The sequence below is a fragment of the Gopherus evgoodei genome, chromosome 1, assembly GCF_007399415.2.
Source record: "Gopherus evgoodei ecotype Sinaloan lineage chromosome 1, rGopEvg1_v1.p, whole genome shotgun sequence".
NCBI lineage: Eukaryota > Metazoa > Chordata > Testudines > Testudinidae > Gopherus > Gopherus evgoodei.
Genome location: NC_044322.1, coordinates 169,201,464 through 169,222,929, shown reverse-complemented (window position 1 = coordinate 169,222,929; position 21,466 = coordinate 169,201,464). Strand labels below are relative to the sequence as shown.

Genomic DNA, 21,466 nt, shown 5'->3' with positions numbered 1-21,466 from the left:
TAGACAAACCCTTAAAGTACAGTTCCATTCTGAAAAGTGGATCATCAGATTTTCTCCCTGTGTGTGTTCAGAATGATATTTGTGGACTAGTGTGACAAAAGTAAGCTTTTATTGCTTTTTTGTCCTTTTAGCCCTACAGAATCAAAACAACGAAGGTGAGCAAGGTAGAATCTGTTCCTTGTTCATAAACAGTTCTGTTGATGCACAAGTTCTAGTCAGTTACACATGTGCAAACCATTGACAGCAATAGTTTTCCACAGATGTTACTAAGGGCTTAATTTGGCTTACAGATATTTATTCCTGGTGATTATACACAAGAAGAAAAGAAACAAGTTTTATTTTCAAGATCCCAAGTTGACACTGGAGCTAGAACAAGCATCATTTTACTTGTAAATTGATTCACATTTGAGACATTGAGATAGAAGGAACATGGAATTTTAGAATGCCTTGTAAATGAAATCACTTTTCATAGTAGCACTGCACTTCACAGAAATATTAAATCCCATGTAATTTAACTGGAACACCATTGGCAATACATACAAATACCTACTGACTATAATGATTTCAAAAGTCAGTCTACAGTGCTGCCTTGGACGACAAAGGGTAAATAAGTATTGAGATGGAAAGAGTGAGTTCCAGTAAGAATTTTTATCTACCAAAGTCGGCACCCCAATCAAATGAATCCACTGAAGTCAATGGAAAGACTCCTACTGAATTCAATAGGCTTAGAATCAGGTCTATAATGAAGGATATTAGGTGGACCCACAACCAAAGAACTGCAGTCAAGACATGAAAAAATAAAGCTTAATCAGGGTAATGCTTTTTGAATTAAAAAAAAATAATGACATTGCTTTTCAAAGTGAGAGAGTAAATATTCATAAATAGCTGAAGTGCGAATTACAGAATGTCAGTTTGCAGTGTCACATGCTATACTTTCCTAATAATGAATGTGATTTTACTCTTGTTCTATTCAGATTTGGGCCCTGTTGCTGCAATGAGCTCTACGCAGTCCAACCCCTCTGCTCACATGGTACTCACTAGGATCTAAATCTTAAGCAGTAATAATCATCAGCCCTTGTAGTCATTAAAAATTATAAAACTTGGCAGTTCATAGCACTTACATACTATAGCGATGTGTTAAAAAAAAACCAACACCCTGAAATAGACAGCTAAATAGGATGTTTTTCATCCACAATCTCAAAGCACTTTACAAAGTGAGTAAGCATTATTATCTCCATTTTATGGCTAAATTGGTTCCCAAGTGAACTTCCCAATAAAGGAGAGTGTACTATAATTACTTTTTGGTACCCTTTTTCAACAGTTGTATAGTAATCTTTGTTTGCAAGTAATTGGTTTCTATAATAACTACTACATTTTATTATTAAAGTGCCTGTAGTCCTTGTGAATGGAGACAATTTATTTCAGTCTTTATTTTCGGGACATATACAATTCAGAAAGCAGTCACTTAAGTTTTCTTACACCATAGCAGCTACATACTTCCCCTCCGAGCTGGAGGGACCACTTTTGAGGCAAGAGAGCAGTGCAGCCTTTATGTCAATTTAGTCCTGAATTTCTCTGCAGAGATGGACAACTATTCATAATTATTTCGACTATAAGGTCTTTGGGGCAGGGGAACATCTTTTTGTTCTGTGTTTGTACAAAACTTATCACAATGGGTCCTGGTCCCACTGGGACTCCTACATGTTACTATTACTAATAATATGGTACCACCCAAAAGCCCCAGTCACGTTTGGATCCCTTTGTACTAGATCCAATATTTACAGGTAGGTAGATGTGATCCTTGCCAAAGAGAAAGATAGAGCAAGTGACCCTAACAAACAAAAGGAAAGACAGAGTTAATGGGAACCATGAGTGTTATTGTGAGGGGTTAATATCTAGACATCTGCCCATAAGAAACTAGATTGAGACTGCTAATTTATTTCATGTCCATCTCTGACCAACTATGCAATGAGTGATGAATTTGAACAAATACATTATAGATGAAAGACTCTGCACCCTCCTTGCTAATCCCTTGAGTCATCCAGTCCTGTATAAACCTATTCTTTAGGTAAAACCCTTCTTAAGAGAAGGATCACTGGCCAGATATGAGAGATTACGTGTTGAATTTGCCAAGATTATTCTGTTGACCTTTGATGGCAGTACTTAAAATGTTAAATTAGTGTGGTCTTCAGCTGGAAAACAGCTTTATGAACAATAGGTAAATGTATCCATGAGGAATAGATGAGGCTTTTCTTAGTTGTAGTTGCAATTGCCAGTAACGTTAAACTGACGGAATGTTGCAGAATCCAAAGGACAGCAAATTAATCCATTAATTTTAATGGATTCCCATTAACCTACATTCTTATATCCCGGTTACATTTAGTGCACGATTTCTTTAGACAATGTCAAAGGAGGCTCTTATGAATGCACTGAGGTGCTGTTTAAGACTTTTATAATTGAGTGGGTGCCACCGGTGACTAATTTTTCCAGAGGCATTTTTTTAAACAGCTTTTAATTTCTGTTGCTGGGGGCTGAATGGTTTAAGAATTTGTAATGAAATAAAGATCCTTTCACCTCTAAATTATCACCCAGCCCTGATCAGTGGTGAATGAAATTGTTGTTACATATCTGGTGTCTATTTGATAGCGCACCTGAAATTAGTTTGGTCTTCTCTGTGTAGTTCCCGGACAACACACTTGTCCATCCCCAAAATCTCAACCACAACTAGCACTAATCCGTACCCTGTCTTGTAATCTCAGCAAAGTGTCCAATGACTTTGAGGGCCAAATCCAAAGACAATTGAAATCAGTGGAAGGATTATCCTTAAATTCAACAGGTTTTGTTTCAGGCCACGAATGTGCATGAAGACTGAACTCTCCTATCATTCATAAAGATAGTCCTTTCAAGTCAGGTTATAGGCACTCTTGGCCGGATTCACAGCGGCTTTCACCTTTTGTAGTTATTTAAATCAGTGCAAAGTGAGGGTAAATTGCTACCAAATCTGAGCTGCAACATTTCATGCTCGCTTTGCACTATTGTAAAATAACTACACAAGGCACAGGGCAATGGCAAATCAACCTTACTGTCAAGTTTTATGGGGAAGCCTGTGCCATTAATCAGGCACTACCTGCTAATCAGGAACCTTTCATTATGATTTTTGCTTATTTATTCTAAAAAATCCCCTCTTTCTAGCAGTTTCATATAGTATTTTACTTATTAAAGGACAAAATGAAATGTCAGGAAATTTCAAAAACTTCTTGTGACATTTCTCTAAAAGAACGCTATAAAAATAAGCCTAAGAATTTTCCTACATTGCTGTGATATGTGAAGCACAGGGATGAAAATGTGGGCCCACTGAAATCACCCAAGTACTTTAAGCAATCCATGTGTAAGTTTGCACTACAGCAGGTGCAGCTCTTGAAATGTGTTGTAAGCCTTGTTAAATTCCAATAGACAAAATATGTTTAGTAACTGGGTGTACAGTAGATCAATACAGTGACTTCTCACCTCTGCACACTTCCTTGGGCCTCATTACGGAAAACAAACATGGTGGTTTCATTGTACCACAGCTCCTAACAGACATTTGACCGCCTTACAAATGCATCTTATAATTTAGCACTGTCAGCAACCTCTGCACAAGATTGGGTGGGGAGGCGGACAGACTTTAACTACCCAGACATTTCTGGGAAAACTAATATGGCAAAACACAAAATTTCCAATGAATTCTTGGAATATATTGGGGACAACTTTTGGTCCAGAAAGTGGAGGAAGTAACAAGGGAGAGAGCCATTTTAGATTTGATTCTGACCACCAGGGAGGAAATGGTAGAGGAATTGAAGTTGGAAGGCAATTTGGGTGAAGGTGATCATGATGATTTCATTATTTTAAGGAAAGGAAGGAATGAGAGCAGCAGAATAAGGACAATGGACTTCAAAAAAGCAGACTTTAACAAACTCAGAAAACCAGTATGTAAGGTCCCATGGGAAGAAAACTCTAAGGGAAAAAGGAGCTCAGGAGAGCTGGCAGTTTCTCAAGCAAACAGTATTTAAGGCACAACTGCAAACTATCCCAATGTGAAGGAAACATAGGAAGAGGCCAATATGGCTCCATCTGCAGCTCTTTAATGATCTCAAAATCAAAAAGGAATTCTACAAAAAGAGGAAATGGATAAATTGCTAAGGAGTAGTAGAAAAGAATAGCACAAATGTGGGAGCAAAATCAGAAAGGCTAAGGCTCAAAACAAGTTACACCTCACAGGGGAAGGAGAGCTAATAAGTGATGGCATCAAGAAGGCTGAGGTGTTTAATGCCTATTTTCCTTCAGTCTTCACTAAAAAGTTAATGGTGACCAGATATATCACACAATTAATATTAAAAGCAAGAGGGAAGGAATGCAAGCCAAAGTAAAGAAAGAACAAGCTGAAGAATATTTAGATCAGTTAGACATGTTCAAGTCAGCAGGGCTTGATTAAATTCATCCTAGGGTACTTCAATAATTAGCTGAAGAAATCTCAGAACCAGAGTTATCTTTGAGAACTTCTGGAGGATGGATGAGGTTCCCAGAAGACTGGAGAAGGGCAAACATAGAACCTATCTTTAAAAAAGGGGGAACAAAGAAGACTGGAGACATATAGACCAGTCAGTGGTATGTTTAGTCTTGAGAAAAGAAGACTGAGGGAGGACCTGGTAACAGTTTTCAAATATGTTAAGGGCTGTTACAAAAAGAACCATGATCAATTGTTCTCCATGTTCACTGAAGGTAGGACAATAAGCAATGGGTTTAATCTGCAGCAAGGGAGATTTAGGGTAGATTTTAGAAAGTGTTGTTTTTTTTTAACTATGAGGGTAGTTAAGCTCTGGAATAGGCTTCCAAGGGAAGTTGTGGAATCCCCATCACTGGAGGTTTAAAAAACAGGTTGGGCAAATGCCTGCCAGATATGGTCTAGTTTTATTTTGTCCTGCGTCAGCATAGGGGGCTGGACATGATGACTTCTCAAGGTCCCTTCTAACTCTACATTTCTATGATAGGGGTATGGTAAGTTAGGAATAAAATACATTGACAGAGCATTATCAATGCTTGCTTACATATTGCTTATTCATTGTCAGTGCTATTATTCAATTTCATGAGCATTAAGTTACTCATTAATCAAATAATTAGATGTATTATCACTACTCTATTGCCCCAGGTTATAAAAATAAATCTTATTAAATGCGTCTCACGCACATCCCCTCAATGTTAAATGTTCTTATTATAGTATAGAATCAGAGAACCATGCTGTGTAAATGCAGAGTACAGTAACTCCACCGACTTAAATCAAGCTATTTTAGATTTACACTGATGGATTTGAGTAACTCAACTGCAATCCATTGAGTTTACCTTTCCCTAAATATGCACTTAGCTATAGTTGAGTATAGAATTTGGCTCCAAATGTACATACGTTTAGAGAGAATGCTAAATTCTATAAAATACTTCAATTAGAAAATAACTCTTGTATCTAAGTATTCCACTTTGTGCCATCATTGACATTGCTAAGACTTTGAACAAATAACTGTCCTCTTACATAAGTGACCCAAGTGCCACTATAACCTGCTGACCAATGCGTGGTACATGTTTCCCTGTGTGCTTGATCCCCAGAGGATGAATGTTGTAGAGTCACCAGTTACAGTATCTGGCTCTTTAACCAAAGTTGTGGAGGCTAATGCTCTTAGTTCTGGAAGTCTCATGAGTGTCAGCAAAGATGGTAGTTGACACAACATAGAGGATTTTTTCAAATTACATATGTATAGCCTCATATCTCAAATTATAATTTTGCCTCTAAGGATCTGCCCAATCTCTCCCTGACTCTGTGTCTGCTGGATGTGTCTGTGTCTGTTGTGTCCTCAATGCACCCAGCATGCACAGTCACAGCAGGTGCTCACTTTTCCAGTGGGGTACTATTCACACAGATACAGCCATCTAATGCTGTCTTATATTGCATCCTAAATCTGCTCCATTCAAATGATATATGGCATTAAGGTACTTGTGAAAGACATGGTGAGATGCACTGAGCATGCTCAGTGTTTTGACTGATGGCTTAAAACCAGGGATAGGATTTTGCCCAGCTGACTGATCTAATTTAGCTAGAGGAACCATTTTAAAGGAGCCATGTGATTAGAAAAGGAAGTCTTCCTGGTTAACTGTCTCTTTAAGTTCAGTGAAAGAGAAGGGGATCATGGATCTGAACATCTCTTGCCCGTGCTCCCAAGCCCAGACAGTGATCTAGAAGAAAAGAGCCACACTTAATCATGGGAATTCCTCCAATACAGGGGCAGCCCTATGTTTTTTGCAGCCCCAAGTATGGCAGTCAGATGGCCTGCGGGTGGTCCGCTGATCACATGGATTTGGTGGCGCAGGACCAGCAGACCTCCTGCAGGTATGCCGCTGAAGGTTGCCTGACTGCCGCCCTCACAGCAAATGGCATGCCACCCCCCAGCCCCGCGGCTTGCTGCCTCAGGCACGCACTTGCTGTTCTGGTGCCTGGAGCTGCCCCTGCTCCAAAAGTAGTGGGAGTAGCGCCAAAGCTACTTAAGTTGTGTCATTGTGCGTGTGTCATAACATTTTTCCCAGATCTGGACCTTAGCATCCAAAATATGGGTGTTAGCATGAAAACCTCCAAGCTTAGTTACCAGCTTGGATCTGGTAAAGCTGCCACCAGCCAGGGATTATACAGTACCTAGCTCACTGTGGTCTCCCCAAAACCTTCCCTGGGGGACCCCAAGACTCAGATTCCTTGAGTCTCACAACAAAGGGGAATAAACCATTTCCCTTCCCCCTCCTCCCCTCCAGGTGTTCCCTCCCTGGGTTCCTGGAGAGATATACAGAAGCAAGCTCCGTGAATCTAAACAGAGGGACTCCACCCTCCCTGTTTCCAGTCCTGGAAAACACAAGTACCGAGAGAGCTAATCTCTCCTCCTCCTCCCTCACCCAGAGGATATGCAAAGTCAGGTTAGTAAATCTAACACAAAGAGATTTTCCCCCTGACTTCTTCCTCCCACCAATTCCCTGGTGAGCTGCAGACTCAATTCCCTGGAGTCCCCACTAAAGAAAAACTCCAACAGGTCTTAAAAAGAAAGCTTTATATAAAAAGAAAGAAAAGGACATAAAAATGGTCTCTCTGTATTAAGGTGACAAATACAGGGTCATTTGCTTAAAAGAAAAAAATGAATAAACAGATTTATCCAAAAAGAATAAAATTTAACACATTCCAGCAACTACACACATGTAAATACAAAAGAAAACAATATAAACCTTATTGTCTTACTATCTTTGTACTTACAACTTGGAAACAGAAGATTAGAAAGCCAGGAGATAGAAAAATCACTCTCATAGCCGAGAGGTCACAGACACAAGACAAAGAACAAAGAACTCACACCCAAACTTCCCTCCACCCAGATTTGAAAAAGTCTTGTTTCCTGATTGGTCCTCTGGTCAGGTGTTTCAGGTTACTCCTTTCCAGGTGAAAGAGACATTAACCCTTAGCTATCTGTTTATGACAGCTGGCGCTGCTTCCTGGAACCCTTATTGGCCTGGAGTGGCAAACCACAGCCACTGGGAGCCGCGTACAGCCGAACCTGCGGACACAGCAAGTAAACAAATTGGCCTGGCCCACCAGGGGCTTACCCTGGCAGGCCATGTGCCAAAGGTTGCCGATCCCTAGTGTAGACAATTCCTACAGCAAAAGAAAGGGGAGTTTTTGCCAATGTTGTTTTTTCAACTCTCAGAGAGGCTGTAACTTGGTTAGCAGAAAAATTCTTTCATTGACCTACTTCAGTCTACACTGAGGTTTATATCAACCTAATTCTGGTGCTCAGGTTGCAAAATTGTTCACAACCCTGAGGGACATAACAGGTCAGTTTAATTTTTAAGTGTATACCAGGTCTTAGACAAGTGGGACCAGGCTTCCACCTACCAACCAGTGACTGGGGGATGAGTACTGAAATGGGGTAGAGTTTTTAATCTTAAAAATAATTAAAAGGTCTGAGTTCCATTCCCCTTCTCTCCCAATCCTCCCTTCCTACTAGAGCCATACCAGGGGTGCGGGTTAAAGTAATGCCTGCAGGCTGTTCTCCCACCCCCCACCGAGAAGATGTGTCCTAGGATAGTGAGGATTTTATATGATCTCCCATGCTGCTAAGCACAGAGCAGGATTTTGTCCTTGCACCATGCAACAACCAGGCTTCTGAGTTGGCTGATGAGCTGTGAAGCTGCCATACTATATGTGGCTTACTGGGTCCTGTACAATCATGAAGTCTGGATAAATTGTGAGCTGGTTAAGGCCCCTAATACTTAGAGATACTTTAGCCAAGGAAGGTTCTTTAAAATGTCATACATTACTTATTTTAATGAAATACCTTTTCATATTTATCATTGTAGTTAGAGTGCTTACTACTGTGGCACACAGTTTTAGCACTTCTATAAGAACTGAATTAGTTATTTTGCTGCTATGACCACCATGTAGATGAAGTGACTATAGAAATCTTCATAAAACATTTTCTGGGTATCCAAAATCTTATTAAAAATACAAGCACATTCCATAAAATGTAATAACAAAAAAAGTGTGGGAAAAGAGAGCATTTAAAATGAGTAGCTACAAAATCAGTCAGAGTTTGTCTAGCAGTAAAATCTACATCACTATGCTTCAGTCAAAAAAGCAAATTGCAAGTTAATGTTAAAGACTTAACCTTAGCAGGTAAGCGAGGACACACAAAAAGAGGCTGTTATACTATGTATATCTAACCTCTTGCATATCTCAGGACACAGAACTTCCCCAAAATTATTCCTGCTATATTTAACTTTAGAAGAGTTGGCCAGTAAGTAGGGTTGGTCAAAAAATAAAATTCTGAAAAAATTCAAAATTTGTAAGTTGTTTCCATTTCTCTGGGTTCAAAATTAAACCCAATTTTTATATTTTAAACACATTTTCTCAAATGTTGACATTATTTTAGTAAGTGAAAATTTTTATAACCCTTTCAATAACTTGGATTAAAATATTTAATTTTTTTAAAAGTTAACCATTTTTTAAAAGATGATGATTTTTTTATTAATTAACGTTTTTGTTTAAAAATTTCACCCAGCTCTATTAAGGAATACTGAGCTCTGTAGTATTTATATAGCTACAAAATCAAACTTTCCTCACCCAAACACAGTCCTCTTTTCATAAAGCCCAGTGCATACTTTTAATTTATTTTACATAGACATTAAAGATTTCATGTTTCTTTTAGTAAAAGAATTTACCTGGATGTCCCTGGCCAAAATTGCAACTCCCTCAATATGATGTCAGTCTTTGTGAACTTTGCCAAAACCACATGGAGTGTAGAATCACCATTGGAACATAGCCATGGTAGAAGAGTTTGTAAACCTGCTGAAGTTCAGGAAGATTACGCACTCTGTTAGTAGAATTTATAGGCTCTTTGTCAGCAGAGTCACACAGGCCTTGCATGTTTGTACACTTCATCAGCCAAGTCACTGGTTTAAAGAGAATTAGACCGAGATTTTCAAAAGGAGGTTAGTGCTATTGGAAAATGCCACAGTACAGACACAGATGGTCACTGTGTTTAGTTTGTAAGTTCTATCAGTTCAAAATTTCAGAAAACATGAAACTGTGGAGCACATAAGCTCAGTCAACTGAATTGCTTGGTTCAAGATGATCCCAAAATCTGTTGACGCAGGTGGTAAAATCTGTAAGCGCCATCAGCCAAATTGCTCCAGTTCCAGGAGGTTACAAACTCTTTTGGAGGAGTATTAGAGATAAATATTATGTTGTCTTGTAGTTCATTGACTAACATTAATCATCTTTCCTCCACATCTAGAATTACAACAAAGTATGATCTGTCTCATAACCACCATTCATTCTTTCTTCTTCTACAAACGCCTCAAAATCCACTTCTTATTTTGTCATCACAGCCAAAACTTTGGTTCACACCATGGTTATCTCTCCTTTGACTACAGTAGCCACATCTTCTCTGACCTCTTATCGTTTCCCTCTCCAATCCATTCAACATGCTGTGCTGCTTCCTTCCCCACAGCTCTGACCCAAGGCACAGCCCTACTCAGTTCCCTGTTTCTTTCCACAGTCCACTTCAGGCTCTTTGTCTTCACTTTCAGTTCTTTGCAGAGCATCTCTCCTATCACTTGTCTCCCCCCCTGCACTCTACGCCCACTTTAGCCCACCGTAGCACACCCTTTGGCTCCTCTTGTTTTTTTGACTCAGTGGTTATTTTTTCATAAACAATTTACTATGCTTGAAGTACTCCCCACCTCCACCAGTGAGCCAGGTAACCTTAGTCACTTCCTTCATATCCCTTGGGACCAGGGCCAGCTCAAGGAGTTTTGCCGCCCTAAGCAGCCAAAAAACAAAAGCTGCAATCGCAATCTGTGGCAACTCAGTGGGAGATCCTTCACTCCGACTGGGAGTGAGGACCCTCCGCTGAATTGCCGCCGAATAGCTGGACCTGCCTCCCCTCTCCGGAGGGGCTACCCCAAGCACCTACTTGCTAAGCTGGTGCCTGGAGCTGGTTCTGCTTGCGACTGACTTCATTTGATTAGCCTTCCACTGCAAAGCTCATTCCTTTGCCATATGTTCCTGCTCTTCAGAACTACCAACCTGTGTTCCAAAAAATAAATCAAATTGCATGCCTTCCTGGGGCTCCCCTTCAGGTTTGCAGCTTCATTATGTCTGATGTAAGCCCCCAACCTGTAAGCCAATGTGCATGACCTGTGTGGTGCCTCACTGAAGTCACTGTGTGTCTGCATGGGCACAGGGGTCTGCCCAAGCTGATCAGTTTTCAGGACTGGGCTCTCAATCCCACAAAGATTTTCATACCTACTTCACTTTATGCACTGAATAGTCCCTTTGAAGTAAACACACTACATAAATTTAAGCAGGTACATACATCTTTAAGGCAATGGGGTTTTAGATTGCAATCTCCTTGGGACAGGAATCTTTAGTTTTTATTCCTGTTTGTATCTGTGATCTGTAGAAATACCTAGTTTTTTTTTAAATTTATTGTTATGTACTATGGTGCCATTTTCTTTGCCTCTTTTCTCCAGCCCAGAGCTGAAATTTGGCAAGTTGCAGCCAGTGGGCCAAATTCTATTCCCTTACGGTGGTGCGAATCCAGAGTTGTTATGTTGTCTTCAGTGGAATTACTGTAGACTCACCCCAGTGTAACTCAGTTTAATTTGACCCAATAGGTTTTATGGCGAGAATGACTTGATTTGAGCAAGTCAATGTGCATTTGGAAAATGATCCTTACATTTAGACATAAGGTTAAAAAAATTGAAACAGGACATATTAAAAAAAAAGAAACATTCCTTTCATGCCAGCAGAATCCAAAGTTGTAACTACAATTGCAAATCATCTTCACGGGTGCAACCCAAATTCTCATCAGAAACATAGCACTGCACGCCTCCAAAGTGCTGTAAAACTCAACTGAGCTCATATGAGTTGCTCTGTGCCAACTGTCTCCGATAACAGATCTACAACTTAATCCACATGAATGCAGTTTTATTGTTTCCCAGCAAATGAAAACCAAATGGCATTATATCTTTGAGAATGAGAAATGAGCATTACTGGTGGGTTTTTTCCTCTTACCTGTTTAAGGATTTCTGCTGCTGTTTCATGTGAGCAATCAAATATCACATAGAACTCCTTGCCTTTCTTCATCTCCTTAAGTAAAGGCCTGGCATCTTTATTCCCAGAGGGCAACTGACGGATTTTGATTTTTATGTTATATCTAGAAGGGGCTTTGATGAGCTCTTGCAGGCGAATTAGACCTAGAAAATGACAACCAATCATACAGTTGACTGTTCTGTGAAATGAGTATTTATTGCCACTTACTCAATCTCTTATCATTCCCAATATATTTCAAGCTGCCACCAATCTAAAGGTTAAGCTATTAACTTCTCATTTGTCATCTTTCTTGCTGGTGTGGTTTATGCAGCCGTTTTCCCTTTGTGGCACATTTACTTTGGAAAAATAAACACTACAAATAGGTTTGAATTTTTCTAAGATGTAATTCTTTCTCCCCAGCCTCTAATCATAAACATCAATGTTAAACAAAGCAAACCTGGAACTGTGTAAACCTCTTGTAAATGTTCCTTTATAACTTCAAAAGTGAGCAAATAAAGCAAGTTCCGGCAATAAGCATATCCACTATAGCTCACTTACAATCCAGTAGATTAGGATGAGTGGCACTTACCAATATTTATTTATTATTTATGGGCATTTCAGTGGTGCTTATCACTCTAGTGCCATAGTACCTTGCAATACCTTTGAAGTAGGGAATTATCATTCATTATATTTTTTGGAGAAAGTGAGGCATAGTGAAGTTAAGTGTCTTGTATAACATCACACAGGAAGAGTGATGCAGTGAGTATCTCCTGATACCCTGTTCTGTGCCTTAATCACAAGACCAACCTGTTTCATGCTATTAGACATGCCTAGCTTGATTTCCAATGGCTTAAAAACTCAGATCTTTTGATTTAGGACCAGACCTTCAGTTGGGTGTTAATCTGTATAGTTTAAGTGAAGCCAGCAGGACTACGCTGATTCACCACAGTTGAGGATCTGGCCCCAACTATCTCAATACACTACACTGCTTACTAATAGGGCTGTCAAGTGATTAAAAAAATTAATCACGATTAATCATGCTGTTGAACAATAATAGAATACCATTTATTTAAATATTTTAGGATATTTTCTACATTTTCAAATATATTGATTTCAATTACAACACAGATTACAAAGTGTACAGAGCTCACTTTATATTTATTTTTATTACAAATATTTGTATTGTAAAAAAAATTTTTCAGTTCATTTAATACAAGTACTGTAGTGCTGTCTCTTCATCATAAAAGTTGAACATACAAATGTAGAATTATGTACAAACAATGCATTCGAAAAAAAAAAACAATGCAAAACTTTAGAGCCTAGAAATCCCCTCAGTGCTACTTCTTGTTCAGCCAATTGCTCAGAAAAGTAAGATTGTTTACATTTGCAGGAGATAATGCTGCCTGCTTCTTATTTACGTCACCTGAAAGTGAGAACAGGGATTCACATGGCATTGTTGTAGCCCGTGTCGCAAGATATTTACCTGGCAGATGCACTAAAGATTCATACGTCCCTTCATGTTTCAGCCACCATTCCAGAGGACATGGGTCCATGCTGATGACAGGTTCTGCTCGAAAACAATCCAAAGCAGAGGACCGACACGTGTTCATTTTTATTAACTGAGTCAGATGCCACCAACAGAAGGTTGATTTTCTTTTTTGGTGGTTTGGTTTCTGTAGTTTCTGCATCAGAGTGTTGCTCTTTTAAGACTTCTGAAAGCATGCTCCATTCCTCATCCCTCTCAGATTTTGGAAGGCACTTCAGATTTTTAAACCTTGGGTCAAGTACTGTAGCTATCTTTAGAAATCTCACATTGGTATCTTCTTTGCGTTTTGTTAAATCTGTAGTGAAAGTGTTCCTAAAATGAGCATGTATCTGACATGTAAATACCTTGCAACACCGGCTACAAAGTGCCATGCAAATGCCTTTTCTCACTTTCAGGTGAAATTGTAAATAAGAAGTGGGCAGCATTATCTTCTGTAAATGTAAACAAACTTATTTGTCTTAACAATTTGCTGAACAACAAATTGGACTGAGTGGGCTTGTAGGCTGTAAAGTTTTACATTGTTTTGTTTTTGAGTTCAGTTACGTAAAAAAATCTACATTTGTAAGCTGCATTTTAACAATAAAGAGACTGCACTACAATTGCACTACAATTGCACTACAATATTTCAAGTGGTATTCTATTGTTTAACAGCGTGATTAAAACTGTGATTAATCACGATTAATTTTTTTGAGTTAATCATGTGAGTTAACTGCAATTAATCAACAGCCTTAATTACTAACCATCTAACTCAGCAGAAGTCCCTGCTCTCCAAAGAATTCTTGAATAGTTTTTTAAGTGTGTCATTGTTTTCTCTTTCTAATTATGCATGCACCTAAATTTCCCACAAAAACCGTATGATGTACTTCTGCTGAGTGAAAGTAAAAGGGATCCGTGAGAGGGTGAGCTCTCCATACTGGCCCTCAGGGCTGGGGGTTGGGGCATGGGAGAGGATTTGAGGTGTGGGCTCTGGAAGGGAGTTTGGTTGTGGGAAAGGGCTCAACGCTGGGGCAGGGTATTGGGGCACGGGAAGGGGGTGTGGGGTACAGGCTTTGGGAGGGGGCTCAGGGCTTGGGGGTGTGGCCTGAGGGCTGCGCTTACCTCGGGTGGCTCCCTGCAAGCGGCGGCATCTTTGTCCAGCTCCTAGGGAGAGGTGTAGCCAGGCGGCTCTGCACGCTGCCTCCGCAGCACTGTCCCCACAGCTCCCATTGGCTGGCCACTAGGGGCAGGGGTAGCGTGTGGAGCCCCCACATCTACTCCTTTGCCTAGGAGCTGAGGGAGATGCTGCTGCTTCTGGGGAGCTGCACAGAGCCATGTAGGGAGCCTGCCAGCCCCAGCCAACCAGACTTTTAATGGCCCGGTCAGTGGTGCTGACCTGAGCCTCCAGGGTACCTTTTTGACCGGGTGTTCCAGGTGAAAAATGGACACCTGGCAACCCTAAATGTAACTGAAGCTGAAGCTAGACCCAGTTACCACAGGGTTTACACTGCACTGTGTTCATGGGAGACCCTTTCCTGCCGACTTCCTTTACACTTTTCTGGGAGGTGGCGTACACAAATCAGTGGGAGAGCACTCTCCCATTGACACAGCATGTCTTAACCAGACCCACTAAATCAACAGCAGTGCCAATTTAGTTGGCAGTGTAGACATGCCCTGAGTGACCTAGCTGGAGGGCTAAGTCACAAAGGAGACACGGATGGTCTGGGAGTGACAGTGGAACTGCAGACTAGAAGGATAGACAGCATAGTTGTATGCAAACCATGGCAGGGGCTATCTACCTCAGGAGCTAATCCTCAGAGCAACCAGGAGAAGGCACCAGACCAGTGGTGAGTGGTGAACCTAGGATTGACTCCTTTCCAATTGTGGGTAACCAGACCCGAGAGGACCCACATCTGAGGTTCTGTCTCAGCTTCGTCTCTTTCCTCTTCACCCACCACCAGTTAAAATAATCCCAGACATCGGGGCTTGTCAAATGACACCCAGACACACAAGTTGAAACCTGAGTTCTGGGTGAAAACGGGATGGGGGGCAACCCTAAGTCTTGGTGACAGAATAAACAGAATAAAAGCAAGAGATACCTACTAAGAAAAGCTAACAAATAGTAATTATGAAAATGAACCCCTCAGCGGCCAGCGTGAGGTGTATTTTACCTTGTATCAAAGGGGTAACCGTGTTAGTCTGGCTCTGTAAAAAGTGACAAAGAGTCCTGTGGCACCTTATTGACTAACAGATGTATTGGAGCATAAGCTTTCGTGAGTTAATACCCTTGTGTTTGAACCTACTTGGCTGAATAATCCTCTAGTATAAACGCTGTACTAATACAAGCCAAACTACAAGATAAAGCATCATTTTGTCCTCTAATGTTGACTGATGATTGCTACGTTGCATGGTGTTGGCTTTCACTCAAGAACTCACTCTTACATTTGAACAAATGCCTTTTTCCCTGTTGTACTGCTTCTGTGCTTTTCGGGGTTTTTTTTAAGCATCAACAGTCAATAGTATTCAAATGGAAAACATTGTACACATGGTCAGAGACCACAGGCTGGCTTCCATCCAGGCTTCTAGATTCATTGTTATAAGAATGGAGCTCAGGCTTCTGAAACTTACCAACAAGCAGGGGAGTTTATGTAATTTGGCTGTAAACTTGTAGTTTGGCTGTCTTAAGAGTTCAAGTATTTTGTTGCAAACTGTGATGCTTCAGCCACTGAGACCAAAATGATTTTAACAAAGAAAAACTGAGATTCATAAAAAAATAATTTCTGGTGCATCGCATCAACAATAATACCGGAGCTCAATTGTTGCTTTGTTTAAATGTGTTCTGTAGCAATGGGAATTATAATACAGTTATAGGTGAACTGTGGGAACAAGAATGGGATTTGCTGGAGAAAATGACTCCATATTGCAGGGGTGGAGGAAAACAGCCTAGCTCCCGCAGAATGTACGGTGGGAAATGAAGGCTCCTACTGATGTCTGTGGTCTTTCTAATGTAAAAGCAGAGTAAAAACCAGAACAAAAATGTATTTCATCCCTGACCTCCCCCACCCAGGTTTCTAGGAGCAGTAACTAAGTATTCTGGGCCAACTGAAAGGACAAGGTGCAGCTGCAGGGGAACAAAGAAATTGAAGAAGCATTTATATCTGAAAGCAGCTACTATTTTAAGAACAGCTAAAACTCCACAAACAGTGACTGGAAGTAATCAACAGCAAAGAGAAATATCTTTAGAAAGAAAAGTGTGAGAGAGAAGTTTCACTTTCTCCCTCCACCTCAAAACCTAGGACATCATCAAATTGTGATGGTATTCAATTCTCAACTTGAAAAATTGAAGTTTATTAGCTGGGCAAATGCAGCACTTAGAATTTCAGGTTCTGTCACTTTGGTGGTAATAGCTCAAAAGCTCAACCTGCATTTGGAAAATGTTAACAAATTAGCAATCAAGGCTGGTGGACTAGATGATCACATTGGTCCCTTCTGACTGACTCTAGAATCTATGAGTCTGTGGTGGTGTTGGTGAAATGGAGTCTGTGGTTCTATACCATATAAGAAATGATGGGTAAGGTGGGGGTAGTTGATGAATAGTGAAGGAAAAAAAGGTGAAATGTGGTATATGCCTGATGTGGAGTCAGTGGAAGGATGCAAAGAGGGGATAATATAATAGTCAAAGCAATGATCCAGAAAAATGATTTTTGCAGCAACATTTTGAATGGATTTAGGTAGGAAAGATACCACTTGATAAGACCAGACAAGAAGAGGTTGCAGTAATCAAGATGTGAAATAATGAGGTCCCAGAGGAGAATTTTAGCTATGTGGATGAAGAAAGGCCATATCTTAAAGATATTGTGTGTAATTCCTAGGGATGGAAATTGTATCTTGAACAGTTGCATTCTTAATTTAGACTCAGACTTTAGGGTCAGAAGGGACCAATATGATCATTTAGTCTGACCTCCTGCACAAAGCAGGCCACAGAACCCTACCCATCCACTTCTATAACAAGCCCCTAACCTATGTCCGAGTTATTGAAGTCTTCAAATTGTGGTTTGAAGACCTCAAGCTGCAGAGAATCCACCAGCAAGTGACCCATGTCCCACGATGCAGAAGAAGGCGAAAAACCTCCAGGGCCTCTGCCAATCTGCCCCGGAGGAAAATTCCTTTCCGACCCCAATTATGGCGATCAGCTAAACCCTGAGCATGTGGGCAAGACTCACCTGCCAGCACTCAGGAAAGAATTCTCTGCAGTAACTCAGATTGCATCCCATCCAACATCCTATCACAGACCACTGGGCATACTTATCTGCTGATAATCAAAGATCAATTGCCAAAATTAAGCTATCCCATCATACCATCCCTTCCATAAACTCATCAAGCTTAGTCTTAAAGCCAGATATGTCTTTTGCCCCCACTACTCCCCTTGGAAGGCTGTTTCAAAACGTCACTCCTCTAATGGTTAGAAAACTTCGTCTAATTTCAAGTCTAAACTTCCTAGTGTCCAGTTTATACCCATTTGTTCTTGTTTCTTTCATGGATTCATATAGTCATTTATCACAACACTTGAGTAGTATTTTTTACCTCATGGCTATTTGAAATATAGTAGAACCTTTGCTAAAAACTGGAGGAATTAACACAAAATAGGGTATTAATTCAAAAGTCCGTACAAATACTTCAGGAGTGTTGAGGAAGGACGCTCTGTATCTTGCACCTAAAATTCACTAAGAAGTTTGATAGATGTTGATTGATGAACTCTCGAATTTGGCATTCCATTCATAAGATGGTGTTTGTATGTGTCTAGTTGACTAAAAGGACTAACTGGTTTTTTAAAAAAAAATTAAAATTATATTAGAATGTGAAAGAAGCAGATGCTATGCTGTAGATACTGCTGAAGAGGCACTGTTTTTATAAACCCTTGGAGTGCATTATTTTCTGAATAAATCACCTCTTGGTTGAAATTTCACACACTTGTTCTTTGACCACCTGTTTTATGGTTGTTTGAACACAGGAAAATTATCTAATTAGATTTAAACAGTAAAAAAAGAAAGAGAAAAGAGGAGCTATAGCTCATATAAAAAGCTTTAGGCACCCTGACAGTTAATTAATCTTGATCACAGGATGACTATGAGCCGCCAATGTTATATGGCCATTAAAAAAGCTAATGCAATTTTAGGATGCATCAGGCGAGGTATTTCCAGCAAAGATAAGGAGGTGTTAGTACTGTTATATAAGGCACTGGTGAGACCTCATCTGGAATACTGTGTGCAGTTCTGGTCTCCCACGTTTAAGAAGGATGAATTCAAACTGGAACAGGTTCAGAGACGGGCTACTAGGATGATCTGAGGAATGGAAAACTTGTCTTATGAAAGGAGACTCAAAGAGCTTGGCTTGTTTAGCCTAACCAAAAGAAGATTGAGGGGGGATATGATTGCTCTTTATAAATATATCAGAGGGATTAATATTAGGGAGGGAGAGGAATTATTTAAGCTTAGTACCAATGTGGACACAAGAACAAATGGATATAAACTGGACACTAGGAAGTTTAGACTTGAAATTAGATGAAGGTTTCTAACCATTAGAGGAGTGACGTTCTGAAACAGCCTTCCAACGGGAGTAGTGGGGGCAAAAGACATATCTGGCTTTAAGATTAAGCTTGATAAGTTTATGGAAGGGATGATATGATGGGAGAGCCTAATTTTGGCAATTGATCTTTGATTATCAGCAGGTAAGTATGCCCAGTGGTCTGTGATGGGATGTTAGATGGGATGGGATCTGAGTTACTGCAGAGAATTCTTTCCTGGGTGCTGGCAGGTGAGTCTTGCCCACATGCTCAGGGTTTAACTAATTGGCATATTTGGGGTCGGGAAGGAATTTTTCTCCACGGCAGATTGGCAGAGGCCCTGGAGGTTTTTCGCCTTCCTCTGCAGTGTGGGGCATGGGTCACTTGCTGGAGGATTCTCTGCAGCTTGAGGCCTTCAAACTACAATTTGAAGACTTCAGTAACTCAGACATAGGTTAGAGGTTTGTTATAGAAGTGGATGGGTAAGATTCTGTGGCCTGCATTGTGCAGGAGGTCAGACTAAATGATCATAATGTTCCCTTCTTACCTTAAAGTCTGTGAGTCTGAGTCTATAACAACGATCCCCTAGAAGAATTAGAAAATCATAGTGGGAGAAGGCAAACTCAACCCACTAGCAGCATATAAATTAGTAAATGGTAGCAATTTGATGGTATGTATCATGGTGTGGGTCTTCTTTCATTTACCTCCATCTCCAAAAAAACTGAGTTATTTGACCTCAATCTTTTTCTAAATCAGATTTGTTTAAAAATTTCAAACATACCATAGCCTTATTCTTTATTGAGGAAATATGCGCTGATATTTTTTTAAAGAAAAAATCTTTAGAAATAACAAAATTGTCGTTTATAAATATATGGATGCTAATAAGGCAAATGCATGTTACAGGAGGGGTCTACTATAGACCACCAAATCAATACGAGGAGTAGGGGAATGTGAGGTATTTCTAGAACAAATAACAGAAATATCCAGAACAAAAGAGCTGGTAGTAACAGGGGACTTTAACTACCTAGAGATCAACTACCCAGGCATCTGTTTGAAAAGTAAGTTGGCAAAACACAAAAGTGTCTAAGTTCTTGGATGGTATGGGGGACAACTTCTTGTTTCAGAAGGTGGAGGAAGTAACTGAGGGAGAGCCATTTTAGACTTGATTCTGACTAACGAGGAAGAATTGGTTGCAAATCTGAAGACTGAAGGCAATTTGGGTGAAAGTGATCATGAAATGATAAAGGGAGGAGTGTGATCAGCAGAGTAAAGGTAATGGACTTCAAAAAAGCAGATTTTCAAAACTGTATAGAACTGATAGGTAAGGTCCCATGGAAAAAAAATCTAGGGGAACAAGAGTTCAGGAGACCTAGCAGTTTCTGAGAGACAATATTGCCCGCAGAACAGGAAACTATCCCTATGCAAAGGAAAGCTAGGAAGAAAAGTAAGAAGCCAATATGACTCCATCAGGAGCTCTTTAATTACCTGAAAATCAAAAAGCAATGGTACAGAAAGTGGAAGCATGGATAAATTGCTAAGGATGAGTAACAAATCATGACACAATCATGTAGGAACAAAATCAGAAAGGCTAAGACGCAAAATGAATTATACCTAATAAGAGAGATAAAAAGCATTATGAAGAGGTTCTTTAAATATATTAGGAACAAAGGAAAGATGAAGAAAAGTGCAGATCCACTATTTAGCAGGGAAGGAGACCTGATAACAGAGGACTTCAAAAATACTGAGCTGTTTAAATCCTATTTTCCTTCCTTCTTTACTAAAAAGATTAATAGTGACCAGATAATAAGGGGGGAAGGAATGCAAGCCAGAATAGGGAAAGAACAGATTAAAAATATTTAGATAAATTAGATATATTCAAGTCAGCATGGCCTGATAAAATTCATCTTAAGGTACTTAAGGAACTAGCTGAAGCAATCTCCTAACTATTATCTTTGGGGAACTGCTAAAAGATGGGTGAGGTTCCAGAGGACAGGTGAAGGGCAAACATAGAAACTTTCTTGAAAAAAAGAGGACCTGGGGAATTATAGATCAGTCAGCTAACTTCAATACCTGGAAAGATACTGGAAACAATATTATTAAACAATCACTTTGTAAGTATCTGGAGGATAATAGGGTCATAAAGAATAGCCAACATGGATTCGTCAAGAACAAATAATTCCAGACTGACTCAGTTTCCTCAGGGTGACTGGCCTAATGGATGGGGGGAAGCTGTAAATATTTCTTGATTTTAGAAAGGCTTTTGACACAATCCTACATGACATTCTCATTAGCAAACTACGGAAATGCAAGTCTAGATGAAATGACTACGAGGTAGGTACATTACTGGTTGAAAGACCATACTCAAAGAGTAGTTATCAATGGTTTGCTGTCAAACTGGGAGGGCATATCTAGTGGGGTCCCAGAGAGGTCTCTCCTGGGTCCAGTACTATTAAATATTTTCATTAATAACTCAGAAAATGGAGTGGAGAGTATGACTATAAAATTTGCAAATGACATCAAACTCAGAGGGATTACTAGTGCTTTTGAATTCAAAATAACCTTGAGAAATTAGAGAACTGGTGTAAATTAAATAAGATGAAATTCAACAAAAACTACAAAGTAATATACTTAAGACGGAAAAAATCAATTGCACAACTATAGAATGGGCAGAAACTGGCTAGGCAGCCATATTTCAGAAAAGGATCTAGGGTTTAAAATTGATCATAAATAT

At 39.9% G+C, this 21,466-nt stretch overlaps 1 protein-coding gene across 3 annotated transcripts in view; it reads right to left on the bottom strand.

Annotated features, from left to right (window-relative positions):
- The window catches only part of GRIK1 (glutamate ionotropic receptor kainate type subunit 1), a 246,962-nt gene that overhangs the window by 98,822 nt on the left and 126,674 nt on the right, over positions 1 to 21,466 (bottom strand). For all 3 annotated transcript variants that reach the window (XM_030579306.1, XM_030579316.1, XM_030579325.1), the window contains exon 4: positions 11,633 to 11,814. In XM_030579306.1, coding sequence (XP_030435166.1) covers positions 11,633 to 11,814 — 182 coding nt within the window. The remainder of the gene's footprint in view (positions 1 to 11,632; positions 11,815 to 21,466) is intronic.